The sequence below is a fragment of the Zeus faber genome, assembly GCF_960531495.2.
Source record: "Zeus faber genome assembly, chromosome: 19".
Taxonomy (NCBI): Eukaryota; Metazoa; Chordata; class Actinopteri; order Zeiformes; family Zeidae; genus Zeus; species Zeus faber.
The window spans coordinates 26,054,276-26,074,819 of NC_137206.1; the positions used below are offsets into that span (position 1 = coordinate 26,054,276).

Here is a 20,544-nt window from a genome sequence, read left to right on the forward strand (position 1 = left end):
AAGCAAGATATCAAAGAGGTTACAGATTTAAAATGCACAGAAGAGACCATTGTGTAAAATAAATAATAAAAAATAAAAAACATTAAGGTAAAAAACATCTTAGAAATCCGCTCTAATAGTGAGGAAAACAGAAAATTCAAAACCACTTGAAAACAGAAAGTTCTAAAGGTAACATCACGCTGTAAGACAGTAAAATATATATATATAGGGATAAATATAATGTATAAAACATTGTTATTTATGAACCATGGTTTATTTTGTCTTGTTACTTATTGTATTTTACAACAAATTGTCTACTTCTGTGCATAATACAGTTGTATGTTATTTTATTCTATTCTATTCTATGATATTCTGTTAATTTCTATTATATTATAATCCATTATATTCTATTCTATTCTATTCTATTATTTTCTATTATAATATATTATGTTCTCTTATATTATATTGTGTTCTATTGTATTATATTATGTTCTATTATATAATATATTCTGTTCTATTATGTAAAAATATATTCTGTTCTATTATATTATATTACATTATATTGTGTTCTATTATATTCTGTTGCATTATATTATATTATATTCTGTTGTACTACATTAAATTATATTCTACTCACCTCTTGTCCAGGTAGAGAGACCATGTCCTCCCTTTGGCTCCAGGACCTCTCAGCCTACTCCCCCTCTCCCCCAGAGATTGACTCCTCCTCGGTGAGGCCGAGGGAGCGGGGCAGGGCCACATCGTGGCCCAAGCAGGAGCGGGAGCAGCTGTGCATCAAGTGGGAGAACCTGCATGGGGGGACCAACAGCTCTGACGTGGTCCAGGACAACACGCCCAGCAGCGCCATGTCCTGTATGAGGGATGAGCACATATTATTACACATTATTACACATTACACATTATTACATATTACACATAATTTAATCTTACATATTTGTACACATTACACATTATTACATATTTCACATTATTACATATTAAACATTATGACATGTTACACATTATTACACATTACACATTATTACACATTACACCTTATTACAAATTCAACATCCATTTGTTGATGTTTTATTGCATTTGCTTGTTTGATTGATGGATTATTTTAACTGTAAATGTTTGATAGCTATGCATTCATGATTAATTAGATCTTTAGTGTGATTTGTATATGAATACATGTATTATTATTATTATTATTATTATTATTATTATTATTATTATTATTATTATTATTATTATTATTATTAGGATTATTAATACTAATCATAATAATTAATATAAATAGAGGCATATAAAAATAATACAATTCAAACTTCTCAAAAATGTCCTCTTTCCCTCTCTTGCTCTCTCTTGTTCTCTCGCTCCCCCTCTCTCATTCCCCACTTCTCCTCTCTCCCTGGGTCTCTTTCTAACTCTCTATTGCTCATCTTGTTATTTTTCTCTCACTCATTCTCATCTTTCTACCCCTCTGTCTCCAGCTGCCTCTACCTCAGAGGGGCCCCCCCACCGGGTTCTCCTCACCATCACCAAGCTGCAGTGCATGCTGGAGAGGAAGCAGGAACGGATCAGCGCCCTGGAGCGGCAGGTGGAGGACCTGATGCAGGACCGGAGCTTCCTCCGGAGCCAGATCGAGAACCTGACCAGCAGCCGAGCTGCCACCACTTACGCTCCACCTGCAGCGCCGGCCGAAGGTGCGGGCGGAGCGCCATTTTAGTGAACACTTCAGTGACTTGCTGTACAATTTGTACACAAGGGAGGGAGAAGGTGGGCAAGGGTTAGCTCAGAGATGCCGTGCTGGGATTTGGGAAGGGTCAAAGGGTTAAAGGTCATGAGGTGGAGGTCAGAGGAGCTTGGACTTGAGCAGAATATCTGCTCAGTCTCATGAAAAAGCTCATTCCACCATTATGAGAAGGGTCTTCCTTTACTGTAATGGCCAACCTAGAATAGAAAAGTCCTTGTACAGGTGGAGGAACAAAACAGTGGAGCTGAGGTTTAAAACTCCACCATCAATTGGCAATGTGGGGATTCCTGCACCACCCTGGTTGCGAGTAATTTCCCAGAGTAAAAGTTGAAAATAACTTAATTACATAACAACCCTCTTATGATAGTTATCATTCATGCCGTATTCAAAAAAAAGTATTACCAGGGATCATGTCCATTTTGTGCAGCCTCTAAAAACTAAACTTTTCATCGTGTTTTTGGCTCTCGACTCTTCCACAGCTCCCAGCGCCAGTAAAGTCCAGCACTCGGAGCCCAAGTCACGGAAGAGGGAGCGGCTGCCGTCGAGCTCCTCCCTCAGCAGGGGCAGCGACTCGGGAGGGTTGTGCTCCTCCGAGGCGTCCGTGGCCTCCAGTGAGCGCCGGGGACGGAGGCACGGCAAGGACACGAAAGGAGGGAAGAAGGGGAAGGACTACAGCCGGAAAAGAGGTAACACAGTCACAGCGCTTGAGATGTGGTCACATTCTGAGGATGTGAAGACATGAGGTCCAAGGGCTGGAGGGATTTCCCCACTTTGCCTTAAACCACGCAGGCACACAGTAACCAAGCTGCTTTCATTGTTAACGATGGACTATCTTTCTTTTATAAAACCACCTTGGGTCATGGTTCTGGGTACCCTCTCTCCTCCCTTCCCCAGCCACCGGTATCAAGTATGTCATCCACCGCTACAAGCAGGTCCTGTCGGCCTACAACAAGAAGAAAAACATGACGAAGGCCTTCCGTCATTACGGCATTGACCGCAACACCATTGCCAACACGGCGCCCATCGCTGAGCTCCACCTGGCCTGCAAAGACACCGTCCCCCTGGTGGGCATGTTTCGCCAGGGAGAGGAGACCCTGGTCAGCTACGCCCAGCGGTGTTCGCTGGTCATCGACAGCGATCTGGAACTGTCCAGCAGAATAGAGCACATGAAAGCCAACGCTGAGCTCCTGCCCATCTCAGCCAAGAGGTGCAGGGGGCTGCCGCCCCACTTCCAGCCACTAGTCGGAGCCGGCCAGCGGAATTTGCTTAGTTAACGCCTCACGTTTTGTAGGCGATGATGAGGGGTCTCAAACCACCGGTCCACAGTCGGCCTTTTTTAATGACAATTCAATGCGACCGCAAACAATTTTTTCAAATCACAATGCATAATTAATCCATACAATTAGATTTATGTTTTCCAAATATAAAACAAAATAAGTAAAATAGAATTTTACAAAAAAATGTATAGATATTTTTAATATGTTATAATGCAATCCACTAATGTACTGTGGAAAAAGAAAACCCAGAAAATTACAGTTTGAGACCCCTGCACTACAATATAAAGTTTTTTTTTTTTATTATTTGAGCATTGAAAATGGTCAGAATGACTTTAGTACAGTACATCTGTGTTTTACCGTCTTATATGTCTTTAGATAATCCCTTTTTTGTCTGCATGTCTCTGAAAGTGAGTCATTCCTTATATAAAGGTATTTATTATGCCTATTGAGTAATGTAATCTCGGTGTAAACATGTTTTTGCACCGTCTTGTGTTTTTTTCTTCTCTTCAGAAAATGAACAAATTAATATTCTCAGAAAGGTGTCATGACACAGCTGTGCCAGCAGATGGGAGCACGGACCCATAAAACTGTTCACCAATCCCACACGTTGTTTGCATCAAAATGGAGGACGGTTGATACGCCTTTGCCCACACCACGCGGGATGGGGTTCGTTCACCACGGCCTCTGTGAGCGTCGCAAAAGTTTGGCAAAGTGACGCTGTGGTCATGTTGCGCAGCAAAGTTGCAAACTGTTGCTGTGGAAGTTTGGAAGAGACGTTTGCTTTCCAAATTCCACCGGGAAATGAAATGAAACAAAAAAGATCTTGGGTCTACACAGACAGCCAAAACCCCCAGAGGATTTCAACCTGTGACCTCTGTCTGTAACCCCCACCTCGCCCACCCACCCTTCCATTCATCTGGGCACCATAACCTGGACTTAAATTGGTATGTTCACCATCAATCATGCCTTAATTCACCAGTAAACCGGTAGCAATGACAAAAAGTATTTTGGCCTGTTGGTGCCACGCCATTGTCCCGTCGGCCCGTTGTAAACCCTAATAGTCCAAAAGGCATCCGATTGGACATGGACGACACCCTTACCCTTACCATCTCTAACCCAACATTTTGGCCATGTTTTCCAAATTTAATTCCTCATGTTGTCTGTAATCACAGTGGACAGTGTACAATATCAATAAAGCTCTGGAGTTTAATACAGTGCTGATAAGATACAATGAAATCGGAAATAAGGAAACACTTTGTAGGAGACCTACATGTACATGTAGGCCTCCTACAAAGTGTGGTGTGGTGTGCTGTGTGACAAATATTCTTCTTGAAATCATGCACCGGCCCGGAGGGGACATTCTTTCTTTTCATTAGGTTTGTTCAGTCCTCCCCATTTCTCCATCGTTGTTCTCGTTATTTCTCTTTCTCCCAACCTTCTCTAAGACGAGCTCAACCGTCGCTGACCATGCAATTCCAACCGGGCCTGCAGGGGACGTACCCGAGCCACTGAGGGTTCCTCTCACACACACCCCCCACCCAGCCAGAGGGGACAGGTGCATGCCGGTCCTAGTGGCACAGCCAGGGGCGGGTGTGTCGCTCTGCCAGCCCCCATGTCATCCCACCTCCAAGGTGACGCCATGTCATATCTGCTCGCCTCAGCAGCACGACACGCATGGGGGCGCGTAAGCCCTCGATGCAACGCGCCGGTGACGACATGACGAAGCGCTTTTTGCGGGTGTATTCGGCGTTATATAACCGATGTCACAAGCGCATTCTCGATTTTTGTCCTTCACCAACACATGTTGTCGAGGAGAAGGCGTCAGACGCATCCGCCTGCTCTCAGCCGACTGACAGCTGTGAATTCACCACTAATGGTCAGGGGGATGGAGCTGAAGATGTAGATAGGATGTATTGCCTAATCGAGCCTGACGCATCCTCCTCCTCTAATCGAGCCTGTAGCATCCTCCTCCTCTTCCTCCTCCTCTTCCTCCTCTGCTCCCCCCGCCCCACCGCCACCCCCACCCCCACCCCCACCCCGCCCTCCGCCATCCCAATCACGATCGATTCAGATGCAGCTGGGACTCCATTTGGAGGCTCCAAGATCTTCCCCTTTTTACCTTCCAAATTGCTGGGGAGCAAGCAGGTGTATCCCGGTGTCCTCACAGCAGACACAGCAGGTCTGATAACTTACATGGGTGCAGCTCAATCTGCTCGGCGTCGAGGGAAGCCGCCTCCTCAGCGACACATACCTGAGCGAGAACGACACGTTATTGCTTGAGGATTAGAACGCCATTAACTCGGAGCGGAGGAGTGGGGAAAGCTGTGTGTCTATAATAAACTGGGTAAATTCAGCACTAAAATGGGCAGCAGTGACCTCCGAACACCGTACATGTAAACTCCAACATTTTTGGAGCGGACGGACACCATGCACCTTGCATTTGACCCATAGGCTCGGTGGTAATGACATCCCAAAATAACACCTCTGAAAAGTGGGTCAGTGCGCCAAGGCGTCTCCAATTTGAACTAAGTATTGCATTTTGGGTACCCCGCCTCCCCCCAACCAGCCCCACCCACTCCCTAGTAGAATTGCGGTGGGGGGGCCGCTGAGTCTGCGCACTGCCTCGTGCCTGGTGACTATTATTGTCTGTTCTGCAGCGGCATCAGATACAAAGACTAATCCGACGGAACGGCAAACCGATCGCGGCCTCTTTTTTAAAATATTTCCTTTTGGGTAAAAACATGCACGGAAAAGGTTCCTCCAGATTTGGAGGAACCTTTGATTGCTAATCGAACCTAGTGATTGCTAATCGAGTTCACTTATGTTGCCCTGCAAACACAAAGCAGGTTTTCAGAGATGGTTATAACGGAGAAGAAAAAAAAACAATATGCACACACACACATGCATCCATAGACTCATTGAACGATATGTGGTTATAATATCAATGTTGTGATATGAGTCTAGATATTGTCTGAGATTTTGGTTATCATAATATTGTGATTTATATCGTTAAATGTTGTCTTTTAAGGCTGTATTGCGGTTAATTACGGTTGATGAGCTTTATGGGGACGGTTTTTTCATCCACGCGATGAGAAGCTCTTATGAAATGGACAGTGTGTGTAACGTAAAGACTGTTTCATAGATGTCCCGACGTTTTAATGGCGAGGAGAAAATAAATAAGAAATAATAGCTTTTCTTTTATTGCGTGTGGTTGCATGTCGCCTTTCATCATCTGGCCAGGGACGACAGATTGAAATTTGCCTTTTAACTCTGGCCCATTTGCTATTTCTATTGAAATAGAATTAAACACAGATACACATGTTGAGAAATGTCTCAAGCCTGAATGTGTTCTATCTTCACTGCACTGAAAAAAATGTCAATTGAAACAAAAAATTCAATTTTCTCTCTTTAAAATCAAGAAATGAAGACGTACATTATAATTCGAGAAAACCCCAAAAATATATATTGGTTTAACAAATTCAAGATTTCTGTTTAGAAGTTGATCCATTATCTCTCCAATGCAACCATCGTTAACTGAATATCCCACAAATCCTCACTATCACCAACGGCCCCTTCTTAACCTACACGGCGAACCACGCCACCATATAAACACAATGAAATCATAGACATTAATGAGATTCCTTTGACAGATTAAAGGAGAAAAAAGAGGAGAAAAAAATCTGAAAACGACGCTAATCTGAAATCACAGCCCCTCTCTTCAATGGCTTCCAGGCTGCATCACTCCATCATAAGTCTTGAAGTATTGACGTAGCTGCCGCTCTCTCCATCTGGTTGATGCTGATAAGAACTTCCCATGGGCTGCTGGGTAATAGTCTCTCACATTCACAGGGAGGGGGCATAATATATTCTGGGGGAGTCCGAGCTGCATCCTCCTCCTGTTCTTCCTGAGCACCGTCGGGCACTTTCAGGGTTTTTGGGGAGATGGAGTCTGTGTTTAGGGGGATGTAGAGGAGCCATTCCTATATTCAGCTTTTTGCACTAAACTGTAAAACTGTAAAACTGTATGTGCAGATTTTTTATATATAGATTTTTGCAAACTTGCACAATTTCTTACTTTTGTCACAATACAAACTGCACCAAAAAAAGAACAATGAACCTCTCAATTGCTGATACAGAGGTGTATGAGGGATATTTGGTTTTATTGTATATTGCCATTTTATTTTATATTTTTTGTAAATGTTTTGGTTTGTTGTATATTGCCAATTCCTTTATTGGCAATTATCCACACTCATTGGTATTATTGCCTTATTGATTTTATGTGCTGCACTTTCTTTAAATCTATAGAGCTGATCTAAGAATCGTACATAACCAACACTGTTCTTGGTTGTGAGCACAGTATGTAGGTAAGTGCAAGTGCTTTACATCAGGGATCCTCAACCTTTTTCCCACGACCCTTCATTTGATCTGCATTGGGCCATGGCACCTATTTGATAAGATTTTGTGTCTGAAACTCCAATCTGAGATTATTATTTTTGATTTTAATTGTTAAATGGGTTAATGTTTGTATCATAGTTAATGAGATAACAGTGAAACTAGGATCAAGGACCAGTACATTTTGTGATGATGTCTTTGCTTGGGACCCCTGGAACCCTTGGACCCCTGAGGGGTCTCTGGGCCACTCATTGAGAACCCCAAACCTTTACATAAGCCATAAAAGACATTATGTATAAGCAAATAAAGAATAAAAGCATAAAAATGAAACGCTAAATACAGATGAAGACATAATAAAATAACAGAGATAGGAAGTTAAAGTGAAATTATAATCAGATTATTCACAGAAAAGTAAATCTGAAGGTTTTGAGCCTAGATTTAAAAGTATTAACCCTCAGCCGATCTTCATTGGTTTCATTTCGGATGACACACCTCATGGAGCTCCGCCCCTCAGCCCCTCTGCACCCGGGGACTATAATGCTGCGTTGACCTTCATTTTCAGGGTCAGTAGTTTTTGACGCCCCCTGGAAGCCCCTTCCCAGGGGGCGGAGAGAACGGGCGTGTTTGTCTTCGTGCATAGTGCCCTGTCTGAAGCAGGGTTCACACTACAAGATAATGGAGCCGATTTTTGCCCCGATTCCCCTCCTTCCAATAAAAAAATCCAGATTTTTCGACAATCCTGAAGATTATCCTGCCAGATTATCCAGTGGTGTAAGGGACACTACGAGTGTATTTCACTTCTGATCTGCTCGGAAATTCTGTCCTAGCGGCACAATCGCAAATCACAAATATCAAATATTCTCCTGTAGCTCGGGGGGAACGCAGTCTGTGGATTGTCGCACGGGAAAGGCTGAGAGCCGATTGGGAGCCGAGCTGACTGAAACAAACAAGTATAAAAGTAAATAAATGTATAAATAAATAACACAAAAATAAGAATAAATAAAAAATAAAATAGATAAAGTAAGGGGGCGACATCACATAAAAGCAGGTCTATAAAAATGGGTTTTGAGAAGTGATTTAAAAGAAGTCACCGACTCAGCGGGAGCCGTATCTCCTCAGGCAGGTCGCTCCAAAGCCAAGGGGCCCCTGACGGAAAAGGCACGGTCACCTTTAGTTTTAAGTCTAGACTTTGGAACAGCCAGCAGGGCCCCACTTAAGTATATGTTTCCCGTCTCCATATCTATCCCATTAACCTCAAGACCACCATCTACACTACGTGTATTATCCGTTGTAGTGATAAGGGCGTTTTGCTGTTACCTCCATTACTGATGGCAGATGCTCATCGCACAGCGCGGTGGTTCCCGAAAGCGGGACTGTCTGCTGACTCTCACATGGTACAGGTTCCCAAACTCACCCCCCGACATGCAGAAGGAAATAGAAAGTTTGGCGTGAACCCCGACAGGCGCAGACTTCCGATATCTGAGGGGGGTCGAACGTTTCTGTGTCCATCAAGTTTCCGAATCATCGGGCGCGCACAGGGCTGAAAGGTATCCGGGAGCAGTGTGGATTTGCTTGACAGGGCAGTAAATCTCCAACAATGACTTTCACTAAACCTGCAAAAAAAAACACAGACCTATATGCTGGGGGAGTGTGTGTGTGTGTGTGTGTGTGTGGGAGGGGGGGGTCAATGTGTATCCTTCAAAACCAATTATAATTCCAACATTTCCAAATCATTTATACAAAGCTGAATTGATGGAGCAATTTTCTTGAAGAAGTGATTGACACGCGATGCATGAAACTACTATCTCACACTGAATTACTGCTTTCTGGGCAAAAGTTTCATGATAAACACACACCAACAGACACACACACACACCCACACGCACACGCGCACACACACACACACACACACACACACACACACACACACACACACACACACACACACACACACACACACACACACACACAACACATACACACAATACTGTAGTCAAGGGAAAATAGTGCATTTACAGAGCCAAGTTCCAGAACTCACATCAAACAAAATAAAAATGGTGACTTATGAAATGACGGTGTTTAGGTGGCTAAACATCTTGTTCACGCCACGAAAGTTGTTTATGTGGTGGCAGGGGAGTGGGCAGTCAGCAGCCACATATATTTTCTGTTATGACGTACAGAACCTACGAACTCAGTGATTCACCTTTCCTAGAATAAATTAACCAACTTTTTGCATGAGCATGTTAAAATCTTTAAATACTCGAGAAATTTGCTCTCGGTCGATCTTACCTTTATTCAAACGAGAAGATTGAAATCAATTTCACACCAGTGTGTCCAGTACTGAGACGTCGGCAGGCTGCATGCTAACTGTGTTAGAGCAGTGCATGGTGGCAGAGGGGTTAAGCTAGCCTAGCTTGTGCGGACAAAGAGAAATGCACCCTCCAGCCTCTCAAAAGTTGAGTTATTCAAACGATACGTTTGTACATTTTTGGACACATAACCATCTATCGATCCGCAGGATGCAGTGATTATTCCACTTTGACCTGCACTGGAATGACTCCTCGCTGTACAGAGCTGCAGAGCTCTGTGATCAAAAAGATGAATCTACTACTAAGAAGTAACAGTTTACTAATTAATATATTTTGCGCGTCAAACGGCGGTATAAATACAAACTATCTGACTTAAAACGAGCCATATGAAATTCATTTGAAATACATACTTAATCATTGAAATACGTTACGTTAAAGTCGCAAACCCTGTATGTACTTTGCATCTCCACCTTGAAGCCATATGAGCCCTTATGACCATGCATTGTCCTCTGTGAAAATGAGGGGGCCAGAGAAAAAGGGCTCAGAATTTAAATGATGTACTTCGCCACTGAACTTCATAGTTCTCTCCTCTTCCAACGCGGCGCCATGAAGTTCAAAAGGCTGAGGCTGTTGTTTGTGGGGAGGGACTCAAAAGTCACAGGATTAATGTTTTCAAACCTCTTTTTTGTTTGTGAACCATTTAGTGAAACCCTGTATATATTGAATAACCCGAACCCTATATAGCCTGTTTATGAAAAGTGTCGATAAGTGAATATAATACAGTATATTGACTTCCATATGATATAAGGAGTTGCATTACATTGATATTTTCCTTGATAATCCGGTCCTTGCAGGGTATGTAACCGCAATGCCAAATGAAATGACACACTTATACTGTCAACAATGGTCTGAAGACCATTTTATCAAGTGCTAAATCCCAATACTCCCATAAGTGGCTTTTGATGGTCTTTATGGCCCAGCTGGGAAAGTCACGGGCCAGCGGCTCGCCACAATGGCCGCCAGTCAATGACGCCAGCTGCCAGCCGTTCAGGCATTCACACCAGCAGCGGCAGACAGAATAGCCTCATCAGCAGCCTTATTCAATCCACCTTCATGGACGGGGCAGTGCACATACGTCGCAGCCCCTGGCGGACGTACGTACGAGGGATCCGGCTCTCGGAGGCATCGGGCAATCAGAGCACGCCCGTTTTAAATTTGCTCTAACCGGTCGCTGATTGGGCCCTGATTCTCTTTAGGGTTGCGCTCCGATTCGTCTCAAGGCCGTTAAGTGCAATCAAGCAGCCAAAATGGAAAAGGGGCAAACAGCAAAGTGTTCGAATAGTGTTTGAATGGATTCTGTCCACAGGGTTTAAAAAAAACTGGCTGTTGTTACATGATGTTACATGTGCCGTTCAAATTAGTTCTTGACAGAACTAAACTATACTGGCTCGGCAGATCCGCCCAAACATTGTTTTGTATAGTACTCAGCTATAATTACTCTTTAGCGTTTTGAAGTCAATTCAGATGAATATTAACCCTTTGTGTGCAGGGAGCTTTGTTTGGCAGTGGTATTGATTCCCATGTACACACACACACCCATGTGCACATACGGTGCACACACACGAGAACCAAGAGAGACTGTGCCAATCAATGAGTCAACCGATCAGTCAGTCAATCTGCCTTTATATCGGGGGGGGGGGACGTCCTTTGGGCCGCCGGGTCACCAACCCAGTCCAAATGTGGTCAAACGCCTTTGCTTTGGCCAGGGTTTGAGGTCACGCCAATATCTATCTGCTTTTTTAAACATTGTTTGGTTTCCCCCATGGCTAAATCTACTGAAATACTGAAATAGCCCGATTCCTTCCTAACCCGGTTCAAGAAAGGCTCAGGTTTGGACAAAGGTTGGTCGTCTGATTCATTTCTCAAGTGCGTAAAATAGTTGTGGTTCTACTAGCAACCGTGTAAGCACGTCACTTTTGTCGAATTTTCTTTGTTTGTAACTTTCAAACGATTCTTTATTATTTTACCAGCACTGAGTTCAAAATGAAAGCTGCGGCACTGTAAGTGTTCATATGTATATAACACAATGTTATATTACAGGCTTTGTCAGGAGTTTATGTAAGATGATGTAAGTTGATTATGACCACTTATCCAATATAAAAATATCCACTGAGGCAACGCAGGCAGCACTTTAAGGTACTGAGTGGGCCAGAGTAGACCAGTCCGGGCAAGGATCATGATTCTCGCTCTGAAACCACTTGAAACCCAACAAAGGACCTTCCACAGTTCAAAACCCTGATGCGGCTGCACTGCATGCTCATGAGTAGGTCCGCACCTCTCTCAGGTTAGACATTTTGTTTTCGTACAGAGAGGGCATGTCCGCGGATGATGTGTGTTTTCACACTGAGGTCAAGTCATTGTGCGGCTGATTCATATGATTGCGACGTGCGGCTTTCTGTCAATGACCTGCCGAATTGTTTTAGCTTGCCAGAACAAGTTTAAGTAAAAGTCGCATGCCGATGTTGTCATTTTTTCCCTTTTTGTAATAATGGAGCCATCAGGGTTAGCACTGAAGGAATCAATATCCCAAACCTGTGCAAATCATCAAGTTTGGTGTTTGAATACGCGAGAATGTCTTTGTTTCAAACAGGCCATTTACAAGTTGTCCTTTTCTGGCGGTTCTCCCTTTTTACCAAGAGTAAGACCGAGACCTCGTTCCAGATTCTTCTTTGTCGATGAGAAAGCATGAGGGTATCACAACCTAGATCTCTGCAATAATCCAGAATTTCGGATTTTTTCGAAACGTTTGCTTCTGTTACCTTACCTGCAACAACGCTTTCCATAAAGCAAGATTTACACTTTATTAAACATCTCAACTGGATAAATCATGCATTCTTTGTGTTTCACTGAATTGAAATAGATCAGACTGTGATGCCTGGAGGTACAAATCCACCGAGCTGGACTCATGCCCACTCGAATCATGCCGCCGTTATGGTCACCAGACCATCCCCAGAGTGTCATGGTGTCTGAAGCCTGGCTTCGGCTTCCAGGAGCCATTTGTAAAGCAGCCAAGCAGGAAATTAGGTCAGATTGCGGATGTAACCTGAGCACGAGGGTCACGTTTGGGGGAGCGGCGTTCAGGTCCGGGCGTTGATCATGCATGGACCCTCCTACGTCTGAAACAAGAGGTGGGAAGGCAAGGCAAATTCGTTTATATTTGCATATATCATACACAAATGTGTAGGAGTGGGAAGTACCATTATTTACCACATACTGTGATCTAATGACTAGTACAATTATGGGTAGAAGATGCTATGATAAAGAACTACTCAGATTCTGGACATAAGCTGGATCGATTGGTGGAGATGAAGTAGTTGTAGATGAAGTCTGTACTGGAAATGCTGTAAAAGTTGTGTAGAGTAGATTACATCGTGTCATGGATACTTGTGTATGAGTAAAATAACTGACTCAGTCAAATACTCCAAATACCCCCCAAATATCGACTCAGTTACAATAGTATGAGAGGAACATTGTGGTTAATGTGTGTGTTGAGGGGTGGGGGTTGGTGGAGGCGGTTCCAAGTCGCACTGACTTCAATGTGGAAAAAGACATCAGCGGCATCATTCATCATCGGACAAATAGAATTGCACCCCCGCATCTACCCACCCCACCCATGCAGACTGATTGATGGTCGCCCATGATGAGGTGTGAGACCTGGACCTTGCTCCTCTGGTGTAATTGGCGGGAAATGAAGACGCCCAGCAGCGGCGGGCGTGATGGAGGGCCGTTCCTTAATGTCCGGTCTTTAAAGGGGCGCAGACCACGCCTGCCGTGCTGATCGATTGGGCTCGTACTGTCGCAGCTGTGCTGCCAAGCGACACGCAGGGAGAGGAAGAGCGGCACGTGCAGTTTGTCAGTGTACTGTGTGTAGATTATTAGGCAACTGACATCGATATTTCAACTCTGTAAGGGCTAGTAACGACTAGAACGACTAGTGACTGACGGACTGCGACCAAACCTATTATCTGACTTTTTAAGAGCTGGCAGCCACATGACACTGCAGGGAGTGGATGTGGGTCCGTGGCACACATCCAGGGCTTCAAGTAAGGTTTCCTTAACAGTGCTTGGTTTTGTTTTGAACCCCAGAGTTTCAAACAACTCAGCTTGGTGGTTCTCAAATTGCAATCTACTTAACTTTAAACCATTACAACACACTACTTTAGGGATCTTATACCCCTTTCACACTGCACCAAAAACCCTGTACACCGCTAACAATCAGCATTTGTCATCAGTGGGAAAGGTAGCACCCGGGTCTCAGTCCCGGGTCAAATGACTTGGCAATAGACCCAGGTTTTAATCGGTTCCCCCTCCGATCGGCTCAGATGTGAGCAGGTCGACCCGCTAATTTTTGCCCCCCTTTACCTGGCACGGGTAAAGGGGGCGTGTTGAAATTCCAGACACTGGCACTTAAATAGACAGGAATATCCGTGTATCATCAATCATTTCATATCCCATTTAGAATCCAAAAGCAAAAGTTATTGAGTTTTTTCCGCATGGAGGACCGTGAAATGTTGTGAGTGTGGGGATCGCACTCTGTGTAGCACAGCGGAGAACCCCCACGCTCCCCGCTGGGCTCCGCTCCCAGCCTAAGGACCAGTGTGTACACCAGCAGTATGGAGTATCTGTGCTGCAAGTGCTCCACACTGCTTCTACTGTGTTGTGTGGTCGTTCATCAACGATCTGATTCTTTTGAACGGCTCAAAATACTTTGTTTTACAGTTTTATGTTGTTTGTTTACGTTGCTGTCTCCTCGACTGTTTTGTGACATTTCTCCTGGCAATGGGAAAGGTGTCAATTACCTATTTTTAGCCACTAAAAGGTTATTTTCACTGACTGGAGTGGACAGGTTGAACTAGATTGGCCTTCTTGAATTCCAACCAGTTATAAGGTCCTCTATAGCTGTGCAGTGGGTTTATCAGTTGGATGCATCAATGCTCATAATGGTATTGCTATTGATCTGATAGCAGGCTGAGGTTTTAATACCAAGATCAATATCCAACATGTCAAATATTTATTGAATATTCTGCTTTTTTGACACACTGGAACTTGTCTCCAATGAAGGGGGAAAAAAGCATTACTTCAATAATTATGTTCTAATGATGCTGAACGGTTTAAATCTATACTGTTAAATAGACTTAATGGATCAGATCTGGACTGATACTTAAAAAGAAGGAATCAGAGTGATATTGGTATTGAATTACTGTTAGTGGTCCACCTTATGTAATGGATAAATGATACAGATAAAGAAATGTGAATCTTTTTCAACACTTCATAACTAAGACAACAGATGAAAATATAACTCATGAACTAATATACAAATAACATAAAAAAAACAGATATAAAGTGAATTTTGAAGTTGATGTGTTGGAAGTAAGAAAAATGAGCAAGCGTAAGGATCTGAGCCACTTTGACAAGGACCAAATTGTGATGGCTAGACGACCGGGTCAGAGCATCTACAAAATGCCAGGTCTTGTGGGTTATTCCCAGTATGCAGTGGTTAGTACCTACCAAAAGTGGTACAAGGAAGGACAACTTGTGAACCGGCGACAGGGTCATGGGTGCCCATGGGCTCATTGATGCACGTGGTGAGCGAAGTCAAACCCATCTGGTTCGATCCTACAGAAGAGCTACTGTAGCACAAATTGGTGAAAAAGTTAATGCTCCTATGATCGAAAGGTGTCAGAACACACAATTCATCGCAGCTTGCTGCGTATGAGACCGGTCAGAGTGTCCATGCTGACCCCTGTCCACCGCCGAAAGCACCTACAATGGGCATGTGAGCGTCAGAATTGGTCCATGGAGCAATGTGGCCCGGTTTTATGAATCCAATTTTTTTCTACATCATGTGGATGGTCGGGTGCGTGTGCGTCGTTTACCTTGGGAAGAGATGGCACCAGGATGCACTATAGGAAGAAGGCAAGCTGGTGGACGCAGTGCTCTGGGCAATGTTCTGCTGGGAAACCTTGGGTCCTGGCATTCATGTCAGGACCAAACGTACAACCTACCTAAACATTGTTGCAGACCAAGTACACCCCTACATGATAACGGCATTTCCTGATGGCATTGGCCTCTATAAGCAGCAAAATGTGCCCTGCCACACTACAATAAATGTTCAGGAATGGTTTGAGGAACATGACAAAGAGTTCAAGGTGTTGACTTGGCTTCCGAATTCCCCAGATCTCAATCCGAGGGAGCATCTGTGGGAGGTGCTGGTACAACAAGCCCGATCCATGGGGGCCCCACTTCACAACTTCCAAGACTTAAAGGATCTGCTGCTAACGTCTTGGTGCCAGATACCACAGGACACCTTCAGAGGTCTTGTGGGGTCCATGCCTCCACGGGTCAGAGCTGTTTTGGCGGCATGAGGGAGAAAGAAACACAATATTAGTGGTTATTTGTGGTGGTTTTAATGTTGTGGCTGATTTGTGTAATTAATATATATATATATATATATATATATATATATATATATATATATATACATATATATATATATATATATATATATATATATATATATATATATATATATATATATATATACAGGATTATCTATCCTGGAAGGGGAGCTTCCGCAACGCCACAGCAGGACCAAGCGAGGAGGTAGACCTGCTCACCAGGTGGCTCTCTGGGGAGGCACTAGAGTAAGTCGAGAGGGTCAGGGCGACCCACATCAACGATCCAACTGCCGGCCGAGACAGAGTATGGCGGTGGTTTGGCGAAGTTTACGACGCGCCAGAGGGCACAGAGCGAGCGTAGTTTGCAAGGCTAGACAACTTCCCGGCGATCCATGAGAAGAACCTCAAACAGCTGAGGTCCCTCGTGGGCCTGCCACTACCGACGCTAACCGAGTGTGACTACATCCCTACACAGCAGGGGCGAGATTGCCACGCCGGCGGCCGCAGGCTACCATCTGCATCTGAGAAAGGTGGCCGCTGAGATAACGCCAATTGACCCCGCGGCCGAAATCCTGCTGTTGCTGACCAGGAATGCACCTCGCACGCACAGGATCTATGGGCTGGTGTATGGTCCGGGCGATGCTCCCCACGCCCAGAAGCTTGCTTTGGGATAGGTTGTTGTGGGCGACGTCTGCCTTGGGGGAGCGCACAGGCCCACTGCATGTGCAAGCAAGACCAAGGTTCTGGAGAACGGACGGCCCAATTATCTACGCCCGTGCGAGATTAAGTTCTGTGTGGTAGAGGAGGTCCCAGGCGGACCGTACGCAGCGAGCGGGGTTGTGGGGGACCGTGTCTTTTCCCCCATAGCCGATGATGATAGGACTGTGCCCTCGGTCGAGGATGTGGCCTTTCTCGACATCATCAGGGGCGGGTTCTTCAAGGACAGCGCAAACAGTTGGGTGGCCCCCCCTCCCGTTCCACGAGTGAAGACCACGACTGCCCAACAACAGAGTCCAGGCCCTCAACCGCCTTGTGTCGCTTCGCTGCACTCTGCTGAGGAAGCCGAAGATGAGGGACCGCTACGTGGAGTTTGTAAAGAAGATCTTCTACAGTGGACACGCCGAACCCAGCCCATGCTGTAAGATGGCGGGGAGCGCTGGTACCTACCAAACTTTGGGGTCTATTACCCACAGAAACCAGGACAAATCAGGGTCGTGTTCGACTCCAGTGCACAGTACAACGGCGTATCGTTAAATGACGTCCTTCTTCAAGGCCCAGATTTAAATAACAGTCTGATCGGGGTCTTAGTACGTTTCAGGGCGATTATGGCTGACATTCAGCAGATGTTTCATAACTTTCTGGTCAGGAAAGGTCACCGTGGCTATCTTCGTTTCTTGTGGTTTCGTGACCATCATCTAGACAATGAAGTGACAGAGTTTCGCATGAAGGTCCACATGTTCGGCAATCGCCCCTCCCTAGCTGTAGCCATACATGGACTACAGAGGGCCGCAATGGAAGGGGAGAAGGAGTACGGGGCTGAAGCGCGTCAGTGGGTTGAAGTCTTTCACCAGTGCAACTGAGGCCGTCATCGTGCTGAAAAGCACTCAGGACATGCCAGCCCAGTCCAACCTCAGGCTTCACAAGATTGTATCCAATAGTCCCGACGTCATGAGAGCTTTTCAGGGGGAGGACCTTATCAAAGGCTTACAAGACCTCGACTTCGATCAGGACTCCCCTCTGATGCAACGCAGTCTAGGGCTCAGATGGGACCTGTCCATCGACACCTTCACCTTCATGTAACAGCTACGGAGAGCGTTCAGACGAACGTCGACGTGTTGTCGACCGTCAACAGTCTTTTTTATCCCCTGGGTTTTGCCGCACCTGTCAGCATTCAAGGTCGCGCCATCCTAAGAGAGCTTACTGCTGCCGGCGACGAATGGGACACCCCTCTACCGGACGAGAGACTAGGGGAGTGGCTGAGGTGGAGAGACTCGCTCCAAGATATTCAGAGACTGAAGATCCCGAAGATGTTTACATCACTGCCAATGTCTAGAGCTCAGAGGAGAGAGATGTGTATCTTCTGCGACACATCCACCAAGGCAATTGGTGCCGTTGCATACCTCAAAGTGACTAACGCTTAAGGTCAGACCGAGTTGGGATTTATCCTGGGCAAGGCGAGGCTGGCCCCAAAACCTGACATTACCATCCAAAGACTCGAGCTCTGTGCCATTGTTTTATAGCAGTCGAGATGGCAGAAGTCATCCTACAGGAGCTGGACACCAAGCTAGACAGTGTCCGACTCTTCTCCGATAGCAAGGTGGTGCTAGGCTACATTGCCAATAAGACGAGATGATTCTACGTCTACTTTCACAATCGAGTCTAGTGCATTAGAAGATCCACACAGGCGAGTCAGTGGCATTACATCCCTGTGGACCTAAATCCTGCTGATCAGACTACAAGAGCCATCCCAGCCAACCAGCTAGCCCTCTTCTCTTGGCTAAATGGAGCTGCCTTCCTCACAAGGGCTCAGGAAGTTCAACCTCCTGAGGCAGGCTTGGACCTTGTCAGCCCGGGAACCGATGTGGAGCTATGCCCCGAGGTCACGGTCAGCATCACGCGCCTTTCCGTCAGCCTTAGTTGCGCGCAATTTAGGAATTTCTCCAGCTGGAGGTCTCTCTCAAGAGCAGTGGCTAGGCTCTTGCACCTTGTCACTTCTTCACCCAGGCTGCTTGGGACAGCCCATGCCGCGGTTGACATGCCTGCAACAAACCCCTCTCCAAAGAGCAACTCGACCAAGCGAAGAGGACAATCATCCTGGTCCAGAGTGAAATATACAAGGAGGAGATCAACGCCATCCAAAGCGGCAGATCCGTCTCGAACCGAAGTCCGCTTAGCAAACTCTGTCCGTTCATTGACCCACACGGCCTCCTTAGAGTCGGAAGGCGCCAAAAGCAGAGGTCACTCCAGAGGTGAATCACCCAATACTGGTTCCGGGCAAACACCACGTCACCACGTTGGTAGTCAGACACTTCCACGAGCAAGTTCCGCATCAGGGCCGACACCGAGGGAGCTGTGAGGGCAGCTGGGTTTTGGGTCATCGGGGGTAAGCGGGCCATCAGTGCCACAATCTATGGCTGCGTGACCTGTGGCAGACAGCAAGGCGAGACGGGGGAGCAAATCATGGCAGACCTACCCGTCGATTGCTTTAGCACGGACCCTCCTTTCACTTCCGTAGGGGTAGATGTGTTTGGCCCTTGGCTTGTAACCGCACGAAGAACCCGAGGAGGACAGGCGAACAGCAAGCGCTGGGCCGTCATCTTCACGTGCATGATCTCGCGTGCAGTACACGTCGAAGTTCAACCCCCCACACTCCTCACACATAGGCAGCAGCTGGGAACGGATGATCGGAGTCACGCGTCGTATACTGGACGCCATGCTTCACAGCCATAGTCAATGCCAGGCCTTTGACATCAGTTTCCACGGACCCAGAGCACCCAACCATTCTCACTCCCGCTACTCTGCTCACCCAGAAGGTTGGCTCATCCCTGTTACCTCCGGGGCAGTTCAATGAAAGGGACCTGTTCAATCGCCAGTGGCGACAAGTCCAGAGTTTAGCAAACACCTTCTGGGAACGGTGGTGACGCGAATACCACGGGGGCCTGCAGGGACGCCATATATGGAGGAGCGAGAGGCCAAATATGCAGGAAGGGGACGTTGTCCTGCTGCGAGACAACCAGGCCAGAAGGAACGACTGGCCCCTTGGGCTCGTCACTAGGGTTTTTCCCAGCAACAATGAGAAAGGGAGGAAGATAGATCGAGATAAAGACAAACAAGGACGGTACAACAAAGCTCTTCCTTAGGGCCCATCTCAGAGGTCGTCCCAGGGACCCCATGCAGAAGATCCTGAAGCGCAACTCCCCAGGGTCAAGGATCCTGAGGGGCTGACATCTTGCAGATGCCAGGCGGGGAGTGTTTCTCCCCAAGAAGCCCCTCCACCAGTCTGTGTTGCGACATCAGGGCACTGTCATGATAGTATGACATCAGACCAGGCATAGGCAGACAGAGACACACACAGTAAATCTGATCACGTCCCAGGATTACCATCTCTTTCATCAGCCTCGGCACTGCCCTTGAGAAAGCCCATTCTGTGATTTCATACGTATACTATGACAACGTATTGTTATCTACATCTGCATATTTCTGTATTATTCCACAGTTTTACACCGCTTTCATTAAAGATACCAAAGTGAGATCACGTCGGGCACATATTGGAAGAGTGTTTAGCTCGCTGTATAGCCACATATGGCTTCACGTGGTGAGGGCAGAAGAATGTAATATAATATAAAATAAAATAATATAATGTAATGTAATTT

General features: G+C 45.8%; 1 protein-coding gene across 1 annotated transcript; it reads left to right on the plus strand.

Moving 5' to 3' along the window:
* Positions 1 to 638: 638 nt before the first annotated feature.
* Positions 639 to 17,751, plus strand: LOC307245064 (uncharacterized protein; the record flags this gene model as incomplete). Its single annotated transcript, XM_080020473.1, has 7 exons — positions 639 to 849; positions 1,473 to 1,685; positions 2,215 to 2,421; positions 2,630 to 2,976; positions 14,315 to 14,406; positions 17,161 to 17,309; positions 17,591 to 17,751. The coding sequence occupies 7 exons, from the start codon at positions 639 to 641 to the stop codon at positions 17,749 to 17,751; spliced, it is 1,380 nt and encodes a 459-aa protein (XP_079876599.1).
* Positions 17,752 to 20,544: the final 2,793 nt, after the last annotated feature.